General features: G+C 39.9%; 1 protein-coding gene across 9 annotated transcripts in view; it reads left to right on the top strand.

The window, feature by feature from the left end:
- Positions 1–11,850, top strand: part of QKI (QKI, KH domain containing RNA binding) — a 155,126-nt gene extending 143,276 nt beyond the window's left edge. For 7 of the 9 annotated variants that reach the window (XR_010027121.1, XM_063151764.1, XM_063151766.1 and 4 more), the window contains one exon: positions 277–6,715. Coding sequence is in view for 7 of the 9 variants with exons in the window: in XM_063151764.1 (XP_063007834.1) it covers positions 277–293 (17 nt within the window). In the remaining 2 variants the exon portion in view is untranslated. Of the gene's footprint in view, positions 1–276; positions 6,716–9,406 lie in introns of those variants that run through there. The other 2 variants (XR_010027122.1, XM_063151765.1) reach the window with 1 other exon arrangement.
- The last annotated feature ends 4,654 nt before the right edge of the window (positions 11,851–16,504 follow it).

Genomic DNA, 16,504 nt, shown 5'->3' with positions numbered 1-16,504 from the left:
TGTGGGAGTGGGCTTCTCCTTCACGTGTCCAAATCATGATGGAGGGCTGTCATGATTTTATTGCATTCTGTAGATGGTGTCGATCAGTATGTCAGAATTAAACATGCTTGTTTTTTTTATTAGTTGTGATTAGTTTTCATGTTGTCATTAAGCCGTCACTAGCTGGAACTAATCTCTTCTCTATCTTTTCTTTCTTTTTTTTTTTTTTTTGTTTTTGTTTTTTTTTTTTTTAATTTTTTTTTATTTTTTTTATTATTTTTGTTTCTAACCACCCAGCCGCCACCGGCAACTAACCTATGACCTTCTGACCTCTGAACTCTTCACCCAATGATGACCTGACCATGCCTGCCTGCTGATCAGTTAACTGGTAAACGCCTTTGCTTGCCTGTCTTCAGTGCAGCGAGCTGGGGCACTTGTCCGTTCGTCTTACCATCTAACAAAACAGACAAAGAAATTGTTGTCCTCCAACTCCGCTTTTTGTTGTTCTCCTGTTTGGGTGAAAGTGGTTCTAGAACCTGCACTGAATAGTAGTAAAGCAATAAGGTCCAACTCATCCCTCCGCACTGATCATCCTCTAGTGTCCCGCCCCAAGCGAACGGTAAGGAGGCCTCGCACGAGATGGAGACAGATGTCCCTTAACTACCCGATGACAGAGGCAGTTACTGTGAGAGACTTCTAGGAATATTTTTCTTCTCAGAAAAAAAAAAAAAAGAAAAAAAAAAAGAAAAAAAAAAAGTCAAAGCTCTCTCTGAATGTACTGTGTGATGATGCATCATGCATGAACCTTTGGTCAGGGATGTCATTGGGGAAGGGATTCCAAAAAGTATTCAAAATTTGATATGCTGTTTAGTCACTACCAGTGCCCTCAAAGGGCAGATGTTGCAGCCTTTTTTCTATTGCCTGCCAAATTGGACATTTTAAAGGAAAGTGTGCCATGAAATGCAGATTACGATGACTTTTCAGAACTACATTAATGCAGAGAACAAAACAGCAACACTATTAAAGCGAAATACAAGTTTAAATTGTTTTAACCATATTTTAATCTCCTTGGAAGATTACATGAGAACAAGGTACATGCATTATGTGTCACATTACTGGGCAAACTGTTCAAATATTTTTTTTAAACCTCCCTGTATAGAAAAAATTTCATTAAGGATGTAAAAGCCATGCTTGCCTATTTGCTGTATACATGTAATGAAATGTAGATAAAGTGTAGTGCATTGAAACAAAATGAACAAAAAAGTAGATACTTTTACTATACAAGGGTGCTGGTGCAGAAAAAAAAAATATATTTTTGGAAATGTAGCATTTTATACTTTCAAGTGTTATAAAAAAAGAAAAAAAGAACAAAGAAACCCTTTATTTCATTAAATGATTTTTTCTGGTGGTTGTCAAGAAACAAAAGACCAAAAGAGCCTTTTAGTCTTTCTTTTTTATTTTTTAAGTATTGGAATAAGTCTAAAGAAAAGGAAGTGCCTTATTTTCTTCATGGTCATTTAGTCAAATGTCTTGTATAATCAGCTTCTCCCTCAGACAAGTTACTGCATGCCACTCAGTCGCCCAGTATGTGAAAGAAGCTGTGAGGGAAGACAAATGATGAGTTGACCATATTAATTACCTGATTTTTGCCATACTAGTGTGATGTGACTTTGCCAAAATCTCATTAAGTCAAGTATTTGCTAAGTTTTCATCAAACCAGCCCATTATTATTTCAGCCACTCTGCTTTTTAAATCATAGCAAATGCCGTACTTGTGCAACGTAAACCAAAGGGTTCTGTGATACAGACTGTCTCATGCTAAAGGAGATTATTAGCTGACAAATGTTTGTAGAGCTGGAAGTTACGTCATTTTTGTTCAGGGATAGAGAGGAGTTCTCTTGATTCTGGTTGAAATAAATATTACATCAACTGTAGTAGGCTTCGGCATCACCCAGAAAATGGATGTTCTGCAGATAATGAAACTGAAAGTGCTTAGCGAGTTTTCAGTCAGTGACTGAGCACATCCCCAGTTTCCAGGAACAGCTCCTGCAGTGGCAGACAGCATGGAAGTTGCTTTACTTTTCAGCTCATCTTTGACTATTGTTAGATCTGGCCCATTGGCTTTTCTTGAAAAGATAAGCAGGAGAGGGACTTCAGCCATTTGAAGTCCAGCTATACCTTATTTTTAACCCTTGTTTCCACATGAGGTTCGAATAGCTGGGCAATTGCAAGAGCTGAAGCTGTTGAACGCACAGTATTTAATTCTGAGAACATTAAGTGTTACATTGTGGGGCTCAGTACTAAACTTGGCAAATATCAGGTGATAATTTTACTCCCCTCTTGTCAACTTATTCTCCTCCTGCAAATCTTCACAGCTTCCAAATGAAAGGTCAATAGTAAGCTAAGAGGGCTTACATTTTTAAGCACCTGCATGGTGACCTCATCTAACATCTTGTCTCACCTGGAAATAATTATCAGTTTATTTACTATGCAATAGACATTCATCCTTTCGTATTCAGCTAGATTTTTGTTTATTGTGCCACCAGCTTTGTCTTCCTGTTACACATACAGTTGTGTTGATTTTATTTACAGTATATGCTGTGCCATTTTGATTTTATTTTGGTTGGTTGAATAAACTTGCGACACTCGAACATTTGAAGAGAGATTTGCTAAAACAATACCAGTATTTGATCCAGTTTCATCTCAACTATGATAAAACCTGGACATTTTAGACATTTATCAAAGGTCTTTTTTTTGGGGGGGAGGGGAAGTGTATGGAATAGATGTGTGACATGTGAAAGTAATGTTTGCTCTGAACAAACTTCTGAAAACTTAGTTGACAAAATTTTGGATCAGCTTAAAAAAAAGCATGACTTTTGAAATCTCTGAATGCCTTGGTTCTCAGTATTATCATTCTTTAATGACTTTTTCTTTATTAAAATAAGTAGTTTTAAGACTTCTTTCTGACAGTATTATGTAATTTTTTTAGAGTGGGTAGATGGGAGTGTCGCTTGTATGTAACCGTACAGATGACATGTATTTGTCTATTCTTTATTATCTTAGTAGTTTCATGCTATGTATGTACCATAACCAACCTATTGCCTATGAGAAACATGTAAGATAATGTATTTACAGCCATTGTTACAAGTTTATAATGTATTTTTCTATCTTGTTTTATATGTATGTTATATAACATTCAAAAGAATTTTTTTCCTGATTGAGAAAAAAAGGATACAAAATGCAAAACCCACGATTTTGATAACTGAAAAATTGCCAATTGTTTTGCAGTACTTTATTATATTGGGAGTGTTGTCTTTCTTGGGCTTTTAGTTAGCTACTGGATGAATACATTAGACATATTTGGGTTTTAGTTGGGTTTTTACATAGCTTGCATTTTAATTCTTTGGTTCTTTGCTGTTTCTATTAACCCATAGCATTATTTTAATAAATGTTATAATACCAACCTACTAACTCTGGATTATGTCTGTTTATTAACCATTACATGTTTAATTAAAATAAACAAATAAAGACGGAAGAATGTAAAGTCGAGTTACTGGACTAACCCTGAAGAACGTGACCACAGATAACACAACGTGACTTGTTTTTATGTTGTTTGTCAGCTGACATTCTGCACACTACTATTAAGTTGGCTTTGGTCATTCTGGCCTTTTACCTTGGGGAATAGGTGCCAGTAGAAATGGGAACAAAGTAGCATTTTTGAGGCATTCTTCTTGTAGAGTCTTGCCACTTGCCTTTCAGCATCTGCATTACTAATTCCACACTTTCTTTTTCTTTCTCTAAAATAATTATTGCTGGCTCACAGCAAAAGAGCAAAAGATGCCAGTGTATTGGTAAATTGTGATGGTGTACAGAAACCAGTTTGATTCTTTGTTGAACCATTCAGAGGTTGCAGTTAATCGCACAGTAATTTGTGATATGTCGGTTTTGGCACCTGATTCACTGTTGCATCACGTGATGTTTCTAAGCACAAAATATTTCTGGAGAGAATTGCTGTACATTGAAACACAAAACCTGGGGGTTTCCTTTGGCAAAAGTGCCTTATTTATACCATGCTGTTTTAAGTAACTTTATTTTTGGTACTTCTGCTGAAGTCTGTCAGTATTGCCTAGCTCAGGGGAGTACAACTTCTGTAAGCCAAAGGTCAGACTGGATCTTTTCCTAGTGACTGCAGAAGGAACAAAAATACACCTTTCACTAAATTACCAAGCAACATCCATTTCAAATTCCAGAGCTGCCTTTATGTGATCTTTATCCCTGTGGATGACTAGAGCAACATGAATGCAGGGAATTGAAATGGTGAAAATGCTGTTTTGAATGTTCATCTATGCAAATATTTTTACAGATATGCTTCCCCTTTCTTAGAACTACACTGTCTGAGCCTCCTTTACATCTCCCAGGTAGTTCTAGATTTGTAACCTTGAGTGGGCAGTAATTATCACTAATGTTGAGGAAAATCCTCAATGCAGATAACTTTTCAGATGTCAGCAGTTTTCTTCCTGAAAGTCCATTTTTTTCCTGTAGATAGTAAAATTTCAGATGAGGAATCTGAATCTGTTCAAATTCCTCCTTTAATTTATGACTTTTCAAACTATTTATCTTGAAATACATGCAATATAAAACTATAGAGTTCTCACAGTATTGCTAGTAATTAAAATTTTATGCATCTTTATGGAGAAAAATAGTTAGCTTTGATGACATTTGTTAGTTTTCTAATGGCATGTAGTTCTTTGTTTTACAAAAGTTTTAGGTAGAGATGAAATACTAATTCATTTTGAATAGTTTCACTTGTGCAGAATTTTCTTTTTTAATTTAACAGATCATGTTGCTATCCTAAAACTCAGCCACAGGCAGATAATAGGAATATTAGATATTTATAACAGATAATATCTGGACCTTTTGACTGGATAATAGAACAAGTGTCATTACAGAGCAAATAATTTATATTCTTAAAGAATTTTATCAGAGGCACACATGTAGTTTGGTGAAGTACTCTGTCCAGTATAGGTGAAACTATTCAGATGGAACAAAATTTTAATGTTTTATATTGAAGAATACTTATATTTCCAGAACTACTGCTTTTCTGTAATATTTTTATTATTTTGTGTTTTTATCAATAGATGTTAACTACTGTTATACTTTGTCCACAGTGCATTTTCATCTCATTCTTCAGTATATACAGTAGTCGAAGTTGCTGTAAATTTTGTAGTGCTTTAAAGCTGAAGGAAAACAAAAATAGGAAAACGCTAAAATCAAAATAATATATTCATTATTGTTGCCTGCCAAAGTTATTTCTCAGTTTACCTGAGTGCCTATCTGCAAATTTAACTATTTTACACTTTGCCTGCTTATAGGAGAGGTACGAACTGTTTTCATTACCAGATTTGAGGATGACTTCAATATTGCTAAATCACTGAAGTTAGCTTCTTTTTCTTTCTTAACATTCAGAGATTAAATTGTCTTAACCTTTGAAAGATCATACATTCAAGACAATTAGATCATTGGTCTTTGATCCAATAAAGTGGGATTTATCTTAGAGGAAATATTTTTTTTGTAGGTGAGAATATAAACAGAAATATAATCTAGACTTTCAAAGTAAAATCTGAGCAATGCTGTTCATATTTAAGTGTTGTACCAAAGTACAACAAATTTAGTTTCTTCAAGGGTATTTTTGTGAATATTATAAAGTGCCTTCAAGAACATCTTTTAAGATATTTTTAATGAGCATATGTTCAGTATACTGACGATACTGATCTTTTATTTGAATATATGTTTTAAAAGTGTTTCCAAAATCTACATGTAGCAAAAGGTTTATTGCCAGATTGTACTCCATGAGGGGGACCACTAAAAGGTTTTCTGCCCTGAAAATGCAGGGAAACATTGAAGTGTGTTACCATCCATTAAGAAATTAACTTGGGGGAAACATACTTATGAGTATGAAACTGAGTTCTTTGTGTCTGGATAAAAATATACCAGCTATCAGAAATGGCACATTGTACGGAATGGAATCTGAGTAACACATTCCTAGGGCTGGAAGTACATAACCGTTCCCGGAGTTCCTGTTTTGTTTTAATACGTTTGATACATTTTTTTCTAAAATACCGTGAATGGAATACTGTCCAAGTAACACATGACCCATAGCATTAACACGTGGTGATCAATGTTGAATCAAACTGGTTAACGCAAGTACAGCGCTCTTCCTTCTCTGTGCCTGCGCACTAATGGCAGGTGCTGCATAGGGGCTGGGGCTTAGGCACAGCAGGCTGCAGTCCTGGTTTCTTGGTGCCTGCACTTGGGGTGTCCGGCTTTGACAGCAGACTAACTGGGAGGAGTCTGCCTCCCAAGGCAAAGATTAACCGAGATCTGAAACTCGTAGTAGAATTAATTGAAAATACAGCAACAATAAAGCGACATATATACATATATGCTTTGACTTGTATTATGGCAGTTTGTGTGAAACATTTAAGGTTTTGTTTGTGCAAAATAATGTATTCTGAGGGGAAAAGCAAACATGGGCGTTGCCAAAACACATGTAAATAACCACCATTTATGACTGTACATTATGTGCAATAAAGTAACTGGAAAAAGTGCATGTACTTTATCCTCAAAAGAAAACTGACAGCTCTCAAAGCTGTAGCTATAGTTTTATTTTCTGAAAAGTTAAATTTTATTCTGTATCTAAACCGCAGAATAAAGAATGTACATTTTTCACACTTAAATTTTCATCAATGCTTCTAGCAGTGTTATAAAAGATGTTAATTGTTGAAGAGGCTTAAACTTCCATGGTCATCTGATTTCAGGGTATATTTTGGTTAACGGTTTCTTGTTGCATATGCTGTTGTTTATAAATGTAAATGAAGGAAGTATGCATTATATATCATAAACATGCAATACACTTTTTGCATATGGGTTTGTGGATGCATCAGTTCTATAAATTTCGCAAAGATAACCACATGATTTTGGGGATATTGTACTTTTGTAGCATAGCTGTTACAATTGTTATGTTCAGAGCAAATAAGAAAGAGAAGTACTACTTTACCGTAACTTTAACACACTTCTTTGGGGCATAGTTTCTAATTACTGTAGAAAATGAAGATGACTGCCACCCCACCCAGTGTGAACCTAGCGAGAAACACACTTTGTAGATTATGGTGTTCTATATTTTCCTTAATACTTATGGGATGATGCTTAGTTTTAGTTAAGGACAATTTCTTTACCAAGGTATTCTTTGCTAAAAATTCTTTCTATTTTACACTGCTTAAAAAAATGTTTGCTTCATTTTTTTAAGCAGTGTAAGTGAAGTAGATGAGGTTAAGCATGGCATCTTTAGAAGTCTGGCAGAGTAGGGGAGAGGAGGCTAAATGCCAGTGTTCAAGTGCACTTCTGCACTTATCAAGGATGAAAAATTTGGCATAATTTGTCTTTGAAGACCCCTTCTATGATGAGTTTCACCAAAGTAGTGGCGTATAGTTGTATCAGAGCTAGTAGTCGTAGAAGTTCACAGAATGAAGGGATGCTGTTTGGCACGTGCTACTCGAGCAGGTGAAGCAGCCTTTGTCATCTCTGCTGTTGCTCTGAGTGCTGGCTGCCTGTGCCCTGAGCTCCTGGCCCGGAGTGGGGGCACAGCCTCACCTTCTGTGCTGTCTCTGGCTGCGCTGTGCCAACCCCCTCCTTCATCCGTCTGGATCCCTAGCGAGCAGAACTGTCTCGACCTTTCTTACCTCTTGCACCAAGTCAGTAATGATTGTTTATGGTCACATTCATGTTAGGAATTGCATTTATACGTCTGCAAGTTAAAGCTACACGTGGAGTTTAGATTTTTTTTTTTTTCAACAGACTTTATCACCATTCTGCCAGCACTGTCAGTGTGTTTTGGTATGTTTATCGGGGATGGCCTGACACTACTAGATGGCTCCTTGTTGTAGTTGCCTTGAGGCAGTACAAACTTAACCATTATCAGTGTCAAAATAATGAGAGACATTGACTGAAAAGTGTCAGAAATTGCTCTTTGATGTTGGCATTCAGGTCTACCAGCAAAAGTAAAAAGAGACTTACTCCACTGTTTTCTTGGTGACCCTGTGAAGTTCTCAGACAATTAAAAGTAGACAACTGACAGCCAGTTCCTGTTAAGTTGAACTCTAAAAATTAACAATCACAAATAATTAGTAACTCCCAAGGAAGGTGGGTTTGTGGGGGTTTTTTTTCACTCACTAGCATAGCATATATTTGTCCTTAATTTCTGTCACAGTATTTTCAGTGTTTTCATCTTCAGCAATAAATAAGGTTACTACTTTGAAGAGTAAACTGCATAAACTCAGAGCTGAGGTTCAAGGAAAAAAAAATCAAATAATGTCACATCTCAAGACTGCATCATTTCAGTAACTTACCAGTAAATGAACGTGTTTTCTCTAAAGTTCATGTATTTTTGAGCACCTTATACAGACAAGAGGCTAAACAGAAAAATTATTTTTGTTTGTGGGACCTTTTCAGAATGAATTCTGCAGATTTTCAGTTCACTGAGGGTGGCCTTTATTTAGCAGATGGTTTATCAACTTCCAGAAGGTAGGAAGTGCCCAGGTCCTCCTGCCATAGGTCAGTCATTGAGCAAACAAGTGTTCAGTGTTGATTCTGGTTTGCTTTCATACTCATGTGAAAATGAAACCCTATCTTTTGTATCCAGGTGTTCTTAATATCATGACAGTTATATCAGTCTGTACCTCCTAGAATAGTGGTTTAAAGGGATTTGTTTTTAATTGAAGTTACTTCAGTAGAAAGGCAGGTTAAGTGAGCAGGAGTACTATGGGAAATGTGTTAATATATGATAAAGATACTGGGATCACTGTTTTATTAGAGTCTCACTGTGTTATATGTATTAGAAACCTACAATAAAATGTAAGTGTAATATTTATCTTGTTAGTTGTCTACACCTTTCCAATTAAGATTTCCTGACAAGATTTTCATGAGACTGAGACTACTTTGTGCAGTTCAGAGGCAGTGAAATGATAACTGCAGATCACTCCTATGTATGTGCCTTTTCATAGACCACAGCCTTTTTAGCATCTTGACCTCAGATACTGGATAAAACATTGTAAATTTATGAAGCAGGGAGCACAGTTTGTTAGTCTATCTGCCAACCATCAAAAGTTCAAACGTTGCTACCAATTCAGAAATGTTACTGCATGTCAATTGCTGTGGCAAATTTCGTGTCCTGTTTTTAACATGGGTGCAGTCTGGAGGCCTTCCCATGCATACTACTCTAGTTAATCTCTGGATCATTTTCATGATCTTTCATGAAGAGTGGGTCCAGCACTGCTGACTAAGGGGGCCACAAGGCCAATATTTGCATGCCCTTGTGTGACTTTTCCCATATAACCTTAGTGATGAAACAATTTTGATTCTTTCTCTGAAAGGCAACGAATGAAGCAGATCTTCAGCTTTGTTTCTGAGAGAAAATAGGAAATGTATGGATGGAAAGAAGATAAAGAATAACAATAATGTCAGAGTTTTGAACCCTGTACTGAACTGCAAATTACTCTGGATTTAAATGAGCCAAGAAGAGGAGACAACCCTAAACAAGAGCAGCACTGTCAAGCCAATACTGTGTTGACAAGAAGTTCATCAAAAACTGTAGGCTGGAATTTTAAGTGAAGAAAATTGTAATTATCTCAGTCCTTGAAGAACTGGTTTACCATATCTCCCTGTTATCTTAAGCAAGCTTGTTAATTTCTCTGTTGGAAATTTTTCCCTTCTTCAGCCTAATTTGAATTTCTTGTTCTTCTGTTCTAAGGTTCTGCCCTGCCCTGTTCTCTGCTGTCTTTCATTTAACAGACAAATTCTCCCTTCATTAGGATGGGGAGGTTGCTCAGGTCATTCTTGGTATAGAAAGGCAAGAAGCAAGACTTAAGGTCTAGATCAAGATGATCAAATGTGACATTATTTAGAAAGTCTTTTTCACCTACACATGAGTCCAAGCAGATGAAAGAGAACTATTTTGATACTGAGGGCACAAATGTAATGTTTGGAACGCCTGGGTTTCAGATGCTTCCTTCATTTCTGATGATTTGTGCAGTTTTGGGCAAGACCCGTGCAGCCAAATCCAAAATACCACCATCACCTTAAGTGATGTTCAAGATATGGAGAGTGGTCACCGAGGCTTTCCTCAAAAGAATCTTTTTCATGGTCTCCCAGAAAAGAACACACCACTGCCTTATCTTCATTTTTTTTCCCCATTTCAAGCAACAACATCATCCAGAAAGAAAACCCCTGGTACCCAGAGACAATATAGCCACCTGAGTGCAGAGGGAAAAGCACTGGTCAGTAAATCCCCATCCTTCCACCACAGCCACAGGAACCAGCTGGGCAGCTTGGGTCCCTCTCTCTCAGGCGTGTTTCTCCCTGGCTTCACATGCATAGCACACATGTGGCTGTGACTTTGCCTTTTGCGTTCCCCAGCCACCCATGATGGAAGCTACTCTTTTACTCAAGTACCTTTGGTGCTCTTGTTCTGAATCTTTGTCCCTCAGTTTCCTGTCAGAGAAATGAGGTTAACAGGAGAGCCCCAGTAGAGTGCAAGCTGTGGATGGCCAGATTTGAGTTTGTAGAGTGCTCGAGCAGTACAATGCTGAGTGCACTCCAGTATCATCACAATGTCCAAGTGTCTCACCATCTTGAATGTACTTGAGAATAAAGCATGAGAGCAAAACAAAATACTTTTGATTTCTTACTTAGTCAAACCCATGATGTAGTTTCCAGAATCTCGTAGGCCAGCTGAGCCTGGTCTCAGACCAGATCACCCCAGAGGATATCTACCTGTAGTGCTGTCTCAAGGGATGGTCATGTCAAGAAACAATTGGCACCAGTTACTCCTGGGAAGATTCTGGTTGGGCTCAAGAGCACATTTTTTACAAGGAGGACAGCAGCCATTGGAATAACCTCCCAGAGAAATGGTGGATTCTCCAGTTTTGGACACTAAGGTTCAGCTGGATAGCATACTAGCCCATGGCTAGACCTTGTTTTTCCCAAGAAAGGTTGGACTAGATGGTCTCTGCAATCCCTTTCTACCTGGTATTCTATGATCATGTTCAAAACAATCTGAGTCCCACAGGCTCACTGGGGATGGACGGAGCTGCATTCCCGTTTTTCCCAGTTGGCAAGTCCAAGGAGAGACAAAGGGAGGGAGATGCAGTTGCAGGAAACAGCGCTGCCTTGTCTCATCACCAGTGAAATGTGGAATTGGGCAGCACTGACAGCGCTTGAGACCTGGGAGGACTGAGAAGAAAAATGGGATTGTACTGAAAACCTGCTTGGCAGGAGTGAGAGCTGCTCTGCAATCATGTGAGGTCCACATTGTTCAACCCCCAGCATAACATACAACTTTTGAAAGTGAAATGCCTTAAAATAATTAACTTTGAAGCAAGAACAACAGTTTTTGCAGCTTCAGGCCTGTAGTTGTGAATGGTTACATTCAGGATGGAAATTTTTCAGTGAGCTTTCAATTTGCTTTGGAAGGAGAGAGACAAATACCATTTGTGAGTGACAATTTTGGGTTTCTCAAGAAAGAACCAGGGTTAGCAGGTAGATATAAAATAAAATCACCCATCAGCCACATCACTAACCTCAGCAAAATCCAACATTTACCAGTTTATCCCTGGTCACACTCAACCACAAGACAGCTAGCAACCAAACACTCTGGGCCAACAGCAGTGCAGTGGAAGGTAGAGAATTTACCTCAGGTGGAGAATTTGCCTCCTTAGTCAAGACTCTTCCAAAATTTTACCTTGGTGAAGTAAACAACTGCATTTTACTATTTGTCATGTGCCTCACAATGATAATAATAAATAATATTTATGAAGTAGGACTTTCACCTGCTGTGGATTTGTCCTTAGACTTCCCTGTGTGAAGGAACCTTGAAATAAATTATTTCCACTCTGGCAAGCACCTGGTTTCAAACAAAGGTGAAGCCAATGAATGAAATAGTCAAAACACCTGACTCCTTTTAGGTAGGAGGGAGGGAAGCAGTAAATAATGTTGCCTTAGAGCAATTTCTCCCTTGTCACGCCTTTCCCCTTGCAGTTTGCTGCCACTAATCACTGTGAGCCAGACTGTGCACGTGGAAGAATCCTTCAGACGGAGTCAGTGGGGCTGCTCATGTGAGTAATTTGCAAAGCACTCAATCAGGGCAGTCAAGCCCTGTGGTATTAGACTCATTTTGGCTATAAATTCCCCAAGCAAGGACTTTTATTCTTGTCTGTAAAACAGTGGATGCAATTCTGGAGCAGTGCTTTTTTTAATTTTTTTTTTTTTCCTCTCCACAACTTCTCATTTCTTCTCACCTTTTCCTTCACACACACACAGAGCACTAAGAGACTCAGAGAAGCAGCAGCTTTGACAAGCAATGCTAACATGCCTCCCTGCTCTGAGCAATTCCTTTGGGCGATTTAGCAATGTCACTCTGGCTCTCAGCATTTCTTTCAAGTCGGGAGCCCCACTGCTTAGAGCAGCTTGGGAAAGGGAGAGCCCAGGTGCAAAGGCAGGAAAATAGTTGTGTCCGTGGCTGGCAGCAACAGGAGAGTCTGGTTGTGCCGGTGAGTCAGCCCAGCAGCTCGCTCCACTTGCTCATTCCAGCCACACACAGGCAAGTGCAGGCAGGGAAAATTCCTAGCTTTGATTGTGAGGAAAGGGCCTGCTTATGCCACCACAATAAACTCTGTTTTCCCAGAATGAAATCTTGCCAGGCGTAATTGCCAAAATCCTGGGACGAAATACTTCTGCTTAACCCCTGACACGTCTTGTTCTTTTCACTGGGAGAAAAGTACTCGCTCATGGTTTGGTGTTTTGTTTTGTTGGGATTTTTTTTAATTCAATTACCAGCTTTGATGTGTCTAAAATGGGAATAATGGCAGAGAATACAATATCTCCTGTCTGCACTGCTACCTATACACTTGCATATAAATAGCACTTTTGTTTCATGGCTTGAAGTAGAGGCTGCAGAGACATACTGACAGTGCAGCAGCTCTTTTCCTTTGTAGTGGATCTAATAGGCCTGCAGTATGAAACATGCTGCCTATGCTTTGCTTTTAGGCTGAAACTCACTCTGTGCAGAGGTCTGGCAGAGGGCAGAGGCCCCACTTAAATCCTGCTGAGCCTTCAGAAAGGCTTTCCATGTTCCCCTACGGTAGGTGTAAGGATTCAGAAAGTTTTGCATTCTTTTTGTGGGTAAAGGCATGTAAATAATACCTTTATGACTCAGGTATGTCTTGAAATATGCAACCTGATGGCAGAGAGTTCTGCTTTATTGTGCAGATATTTGTTCTGAACCACATGGCTTGTAAGTCATGAAATATTAATGGCCATGCAAATCTTCTCTTCTGTATCACAGGCTTTTCTGTGTTCCTGACCCCTTGCTTCCTTTAATCATCTCCTGGGTGTGTGGTCTGTTACTATTCTGAGATATCTTGTGAACAGGGGCAAAGTAATTACTTGATCCTTGCCTGCTGCAAGAATCTTTTTGAAAAGAAAATTGATAACTTCAGAGGCACTTCCTCCTTGCATTAAAATCAGCCCCACCTGCTTGCTTCACAAGATTTCTCTTTTGGTAGCCTGAATGCAGACCTGCAGTGTTCAGAGCTATTTTCATTACTATAAAAGCAGCATTCTTGGATCTCCTAAGTTGTCACCTGCTCCTCCACAGATTAATTACAATTTTTGGTCAGATGTCTTCTCCCCTACTGATTTTTTTCTGAAAGCATCCTTATATATACGCTGTTTTTTTGTGGCTTGTTACAGGAATGATCTTTCAATGAGCAGCTGTAGTGCCTGTTATTTATAGGGTTATCTTCACCATCTCCCTAATAATTGGAGGCTGGATTAATGCCTGAAACACGATTTTTTTTTTTTTTTTTTTTTTTTTAAGAACAAGGTCTTGTTGTTTTGGCAGAAATCTCCTTTTCTTTCTCTACCTGTTTTCTAACATCCCAAATACTAAGAATAAGGACATTACCAATGTGGGGAGATATGGAAATGGTCCTTAGCTTCCTGCCAAACATAGGAGAGGTTGGTGGTTTGGTGCCTGCAGGTCTGACAGCCAAAGGAGAAGGAGATGCACAAGCAATATGGTTGGGGAAAGAGAAAACTAACCATGAAAATGCATTTCCCATATGGGAGCTATTTTAGTGAAGCAGTGTGATGAAAGCACAGACATGAGTGGGTATTTGTACAAATGAGCTCACAGTGGCTGCCAGGTGCATGCTGTAACACAGGGGCAATAATGACCACACAGTTTAATACAAGGATAGTAAATGTTGACCGACAAGTTTCTGGTTTCTGGAGCAATTGTGCCCAAGTTGCAGGAGTCAGCAATGCAGCACCAAAAACACCGCTTCTGAAATGAAGGGTTTGTACAGATAAGGAGGTGGAGAAGACTAGCTAAGGTCAAAACATTCATTACCAGAGCAGAGATAAAGGAGCTGGGATACCTCAGGTGTTTGTAATGGGCCACTTTGCAAAACCTGGGATGACACTTAACCTTTCTGGGGCTCTGCTGTTCAGTCCTCAGTGTGTGCTGTTTCTGAGGATCAGGTGCCAGCCTGGGAGCAATCCACACCCTGGCTTTTAAAAGGTGCAAATAAAACCCACTTCACCCTTGATTTCATGCAGCAGCAGGTGCCTATGAGTCTTTGAGGACATGGATGTCTTTCTGTCACACTTTCCTTGGAGCTTTCTTTCCCTGAAATGACCTCAGTGACTTCTGGGCCCTGTGAGAAGGGCAGACCCACAGCTTGGCTCCCACAAGTGGCTGCTGTGCAGCAAAGTTATTTGGTGGCTTTAAGCCTGGCAGTCTGGGAGCCACGCACACAGGGACTGTTCCCTGTGCAGGGAGCAGCAGTTCCTGCACAGGATGGTGGAAAGCTGATGTGCCAGCAGCTGGTGGGTGCTGTGGCAGTCACAGAGAAGCAGAGCACCCCTCCTGGCCCATCTGCAGCACGGTGGTGTCCCACCACAGGGTGACTTACATGAGCCTAAATGTTGGTAATGAGCCCTGCTGCAAGTCTGGCTAGCCTGTAGTCTGCAAAGGTGACAATTGCTAACTCAGGTTTTGGAAAGAGGTGAGCTCTGATCAGCTGAAAGGAGCAGTGAGTAATCCTCATCTACCTGGCTCTGTACCCAAGCTGTGAGTCATTCTAATGAGCAACACCAAAAGTGCTGACCTGCCCATCTCACGCTCCTCACTTGAGACTCCAAGCTCAGCTGCAGCCTTGGTGTGCCTCGGGGCTGCCTTTTGGGCAGAGGCGAACCTGGGACACTGGTTTTACTGAAACTTTACCAGTGGAACAAATGCTGTTGTAGGATGTATGTGTGCCAAAAGAGTCAGTGTAAGTAACTAGGAAGCCTTCAGTGGGATTTCTGTGTGTGGCATCCCTGCTAAAACTGCAGAATTGGTTTTGATTTAAAGAACATTTTCTTACCTGTTGCCATGAAGGTTTCAGCTGCCCCTCACTGTCTCCTGTGCACACCAATGTGGCCAGCTGTAGCTGGCTGGACCGGTGTGCAGTGACTGGGCAGAGGAGCATGTGGCATTATTGCTGGCTTAGTCCTTGCCTCTGTGTTCCTGGGACAGCATGAACAGCCTCTGCTGTCCTCCCTGCTCTGCACTGTGCCCACATTGCAGGGTGGGATGGTGCCCATTGTTCCTCTTCAAAAGGCTGCTCCTTTGAGAGCAAAGTCCTTGATGTCCTTGCTTGGCTTTAAGCTCCACATGTGGTACTGGCATGTAGGGACGATGAAAGCTGTTTGCCTCTGGTCTGAATGCAAGGCATGGGCTGGCTTGGCTGCATGCAAAAACTGCACTACTGGGTGTTTCCAGCAGCTTCCCCTGGGTGCATGGCACTATTTAAAGTGAAAGTACTTTGATTTGGAAGAGGCAAGGATGAAGGTGAAGGCTAATAATGGAAGTTTATAAATGCAGCTGCCACCTTAGCAGCCTGTGCCTTTCATGCTGTCCTTCATTTACTCTCCTGGTGCTCTCTCCCCTTTCAATGCTCTGTTGTGAGCAAAGTGCTGCTGAGAGTAACTGGGGTAGCTCAGTTTGATCCAGTTATGTGCCTATGGATATAGAGGGGGCTGTTATTTAACACTGAAATGTGTGAAATGATCCATGAAACCTCCAGGGTGAACTATGCTAAGGGGCAGACTTTTATAATCCATGGATTATACTCTACAATTCATATATATATTATAGAGTATATATTTATAGGTCATGACTAAGATGGAAACCCCTCTTGTAATAGCTTCTAGTAGAGACCCATCCACATAACATTCCTATGTGGGTGGTGGCTGTTGGCACCAGAGTGGGATGACTGACTTCAGTTCTGATCTGGGCTTCTCAGCTAGGCTCCTGCTCCTTGTCAGCTGCAGGACGTGGGCAGCAGTAAGGGCAGTCAGCCTACATCATAAGAGAAGTCTGATACAAACAAGAACTTTTCTCCTCCTCTGTTATCTGCCTGGGCTCT

Source organism: Melospiza melodia, chromosome 3 (genome assembly GCF_035770615.1).
Source record: "Melospiza melodia melodia isolate bMelMel2 chromosome 3, bMelMel2.pri, whole genome shotgun sequence".
In the NCBI taxonomy this organism is placed as follows: domain Eukaryota; kingdom Metazoa; phylum Chordata; class Aves; order Passeriformes; family Passerellidae; genus Melospiza; species Melospiza melodia.
Note: the sequence above shows the minus strand (reverse complement) of the source record. Positions and strands in the feature narration are given on the sequence as shown.